Source organism: Acanthamoeba castellanii (genome assembly GCF_000313135.1).
Source record: "Acanthamoeba castellanii str. Neff unplaced genomic scaffold scf7180000084650, whole genome shotgun sequence".
Lineage (NCBI taxonomy): Eukaryota > Discosea > Longamoebia > Acanthamoebidae > Acanthamoeba > Acanthamoeba castellanii.
This window is the reverse complement of record NW_004457274.1, coordinates 16,511-20,370: the sequence shown is the minus strand read 5'-3', so window position 1 is coordinate 20,370 and position 3,860 is coordinate 16,511. Positions and strand designations below refer to the sequence as shown.

Genomic DNA, 3,860 nt, shown 5'->3' with positions numbered 1-3,860 from the left:
GCCGCTCGCCCAGCTGGTCCACCACCACCTCTACTCTAAGGTGCTGCCGGCCGCGATGAAGCTGCTGCTTCCCAAGGTCCCTGCCTTCCTGGACGACCGCGGCGCCGAGTACTTCCGGCAGACGCGCAAGGAGTGGTTCGGCAAGCCGCTCGAGGAGCTGTGCGATGACCCCGAAGGCGACTGGAAGCGGGTCGGCCAGGAGATCGCGATCTTGTCGGACATGCTCAGCGGCCGCTGGTCCGCGCCTCAGGGCGTGGTGATTGAGCGCGCTGGGCCGTTCTTCTTGGGCGATGTACCGTCCTACGCAGACTTCGTCCTGGTCTCCTTCTTCCAGTGGTTCAAGTGCGCCGATGAACGGTACTTGGAGCGGGTGCTGGCCTTTGGCAAGGAGGACTGCTTCACCAAACTGTGGAACGCCTGTGAGAAGTGGGTGCATGTTGAACACTAGATTCAACCGCCAACACATCATCAATAAACAACCAACCATCATCCTGTGCTGTGATGTAGTAGCAGGGCAAAAGCAGGAGCGATAGCGCCAGTGGTTGATAGTTATTAACTATGCTACAGGGGCTTCTTCGCGCCCCTGGGCGGGATCGAACCGCCGATCTCAAGATTAATAGTCTTGCGCATTACCTCGAAGTAACCACTCAGCCTTGGCGCTCCTGCTCAGCAGCTACACAGTCAACACCTGCCTTTTTCCCTCATTCAGGACCAGAAGAAGACGACGCAAGCGCAAGCCCGCGAGCGACGGAGGCCCAACGACGAAACCGTGCCACGCAGATGCCGTGGGCTAGGTCAGCTCGAACCAAGGAGGCCTCTTTACTCTGGTCCTCCGAAATAAAAAAATAAAAAATTAATTCCAGGCCTTCTGAACACATTTTTCACAAGCCGTCATTGGGGTCGGTGATGCTGAAGTTGACGCTGTCGCGCACGTTGATGCGCCTCCTCCGTACCCACCAGGTCCACGCCACCGCGCCAACGACAACCAGCACCACAACCACCACAGCCCCGCCAACTAGACCTGCATTGAGTCATTGATGAGGCGTGTGAGTCCAACAAAGCAGTAGCGGCAGTGGTACCTGCGGTGAGGCCGGCGATGAGGGCCGCGGTGTCGTCGCCACAGCTGGTGCTGGGCGTGACCAGCACCGCGTAGGAGGTTGACGTGCTCCGGGTCTCCGATTCCGGGTCGCACTGGCCCGCCTCCTGCCGCCGGTAGTTGATCTGCACCTCGCGGAAGGCTAGCGTCGGCCCCCTCTTCTCCCCTCCTGTGGTTGTTGGCCAACGTTTTTTAAGAAAGTGAGATAAATTATCATGATTCAAACCGATTCGGATAAGAGATGTTGTTACCTGTCTGGGCTGTTGAGATGTGAGAGCTGCACGGGCCATTGGACGCCGAGATCAGGGTGAAGGTGATGGGCGCGTCGATAGGGAAGTAGATGTTCAGCTCGAGCGTGCCAGACACAGCTCCACACCCTGCACACACACACACACACACACACACACAACACACACACACACACACAACACACACACGAAGAAAACATGAAAATGAACATAAAGAAACGTGTATCAAAATATTGGTCTTAGGGGCTACCCAGAGCAGTGATGGAACCGTAGGAGTCTCTGCTGGTTGCGTTCACGTGGAGTGACGACGACGCCTGCATCCGGAGATCGCCCGTCACAATCAGCGCAGCTCCACCGACCTCCAGCTTCTGTTACACGTGCGAGTTTCTTGTGAGTCACTTGCGACACACACGACACACACGACACGAACAGGAGAGAACCTCGCCAGCGGCTAAGTCTACGTCGCCGACAACAACCCAGATGTTGTTCACACACACGGCCTGGTGGCTGGCCGACGGATAGGGGCCGCAAGGACTGCAGTCCTGCGGGCACGAGGCAGCGGTCTCACCCGATCCCTCATGACATACGCCGTCGCCGCAACTGCATAGCAACATTTTCGAAAAAGGTTTTTTAACTATAACTCTATTGGTTGCAAGTGCGGCGCATTACAGCTGTGTGCCGTGTCGTGTGAGGTGGTGTCGTAGTAGAGTGTCATAGGTGGAGTTGTACGTGGAGGTGGACGTGCAGGTGGTCCACTCGAGGGTATTATTGGGGAGGTTCTCCCAACCGTAGGTAGCATTCATCTTAGTCGTCCACGTCGTGTGCAGGCCCTGGTTGCACTTGCACGCCATCCTGCAACCAATCAGCCAAAAGTTAAAGTTTATCTTCATGTGTGTCGTGTGTGGTGTTTCATAGCGTTGGAATAAGAACGGATCGCACGTGTTCCTGGTGCACACAGTGTTGCCGAAGGGACCCAGACGGAGTCCCTGGAAGGCGACGAGCTCGCGCGAATAGATGGCGTCTAGAAACTGCTGACCGGTCGGGTTGCTGGTAGCGGGCAGGAGGTCGAGCACCTGGAGGGCGAACGCGGCGCCGATGTAGCCCTCGAGCGAGGCGAAGCCGATGTACTCCGCAGTCGAGAAGGACTGCATGTCGGTCAGGTACTGCGCGACCAGGGGAAGGCTGGTGTCCCATGGGTTCGGTGTCACCGAGCTCAAGTACAGCTGCACATTCGTGGCAACGCCTGCGCCGCCCAATGCTGTTGTCCCATTCGCACGAAAGAAATGAGAGCTGCGCTCGTGGCATGGTTGGGCGTGCGCAGAAACGTACTTTGACTTAGGCCATCGGCTGAGGCTGAAGAAGTGGCAAAGAAGGCAGCGCTGGGCCAGCGCGAGTGCGCCTGCACAATGAACTGCGCCACCGGCTGCAGAGAGAACACAGATTCCATCAATGCAAACATGTAAATAATAAAACAAATCAATAAAATACGTACGTTCTGGGTGCCGTAGAGGAAGATGGCCTGAGGGGCCAGACCAAGGCTGTTTGAGGCCGCATCGAGCCAGGCGAAAGCTTGCGCGACGTTGCCCGTGGCCGGGTTGTATGAGGCGTTGGCGACGACGTTGGCGCCGAAGACGCGCAGCGAGTCGCTGAGAGCCTTGAGCCCATTGGCGCCGGTGGCGTCGTCCGACCAGAGCGCCATCGCGCGGACCATGCCGAGGCCGGTCACCATGTGGTTCACCAGCAGCTTCGTTTCGTCGACGACCGAGGCGCGAATGTTGACCACATTCTCGCGCCACGGTTCGCGCAGGTCGGGCGAGCCGGAGATCGGCCCGACCATGGGCACCTGGAGGCTGGTCACCAGATCCGTCACAGCCGTCACCGTGCTGTCGCCAACGCTTCCTGTTTGTGTGGGGGTTTTTTTCGCGTATTGAGCCACCTTCACATAGCACGCATTCACCGCACCGCACCGCACACGACAATTCTACAAAGTACCCATGATTCCGAACACGGCGTTTTCGTTGACCAGCGTGTTGACGTTTGCGGCGGCACGGGCGCTCTGTGATGAACCGCAAGTAGAGTCTATAGGTGAATGCTCATGTCCACTGGAATGTGTGAATGGTTTGACCTACGTTGCCCTGATCGTCGGTGGAAATGAGGCGCAGCTTGCGGCCGTTGTAGCCGTTCTGTCTCGCGTTACGTCCGGCGAATGCCGCCAGAATGCCGGCCCGCACTCTGTGGGCCACCACTGCCTTGTCGCCTGTCACCAAGGTGAGCACAGCGTGTTGCGTGTTGCGAGTGGTGGGAATGGTACTGGAAGAGAAGTCGGCCGACTGACCGAAGATCAGGGGGCGGGCCACGTCGGATGTCTGGCTGCCACACACCTCCGGGAAGGAGAAGTCGCCGTCCGCAACGGGCACGTAGGTGTAATTCCCAGCCAGGGCAGTCATGTACACCTGATCATCGGTCGTAGGGCATGTGGTCAGAGCATGTGTGTTCATGTGACATGCATGTGAGAT

The 3,860-nt window shown here is 57.8% G+C and overlaps 2 protein-coding genes across 2 annotated transcripts in view; one reads left to right on the top strand and one right to left on the bottom strand.

Annotated features, from left to right (window-relative positions):
* Positions 1-55: 55 nt before the first annotated feature.
* On the top strand, positions 56-448 carry ACA1_344910 (glutathione Stransferase; the record flags this gene model as incomplete). The annotated part of the gene is made up of 1 exon (XM_004333966.1): positions 56-448. The coding sequence occupies one exon, from the start codon at positions 56-58 to the stop codon at positions 446-448; it is 393 nt and encodes a 130-aa protein (XP_004334014.1).
* A 433-nt stretch (positions 449-881) lies between these two features.
* ACA1_344900 (ABC-type branched-chain amino acid transport system, periplasmic component protein) overlaps positions 882-3,860 on the bottom strand; it is a gene marked incomplete at both ends in the record, with an annotated part of 4,918 nt that continues 1,939 nt past the window's right edge. Inside the window, 12 exons of the mRNA XM_004333965.1 lie at positions 882-1,021; positions 1,080-1,265; positions 1,348-1,473; positions 1,595-1,712; positions 1,842-1,944; positions 2,074-2,196; positions 2,284-2,417; positions 2,509-2,567; positions 2,674-2,767; positions 2,837-3,243; positions 3,337-3,400; positions 3,474-3,797. Of these exons, the coding sequence (XP_004334013.1) occupies positions 882-1,021; positions 1,080-1,265; positions 1,348-1,473; positions 1,595-1,712; positions 1,842-1,944; positions 2,074-2,196; positions 2,284-2,417; positions 2,509-2,567; positions 2,674-2,767; positions 2,837-3,243; positions 3,337-3,400; positions 3,474-3,797 (1,878 nt within the window). The remainder of the gene's footprint in view (positions 1,022-1,079; positions 1,266-1,347; positions 1,474-1,594; positions 1,713-1,841; positions 1,945-2,073; positions 2,197-2,283; positions 2,418-2,508; positions 2,568-2,673; positions 2,768-2,836; positions 3,244-3,336; positions 3,401-3,473; positions 3,798-3,860) is intronic.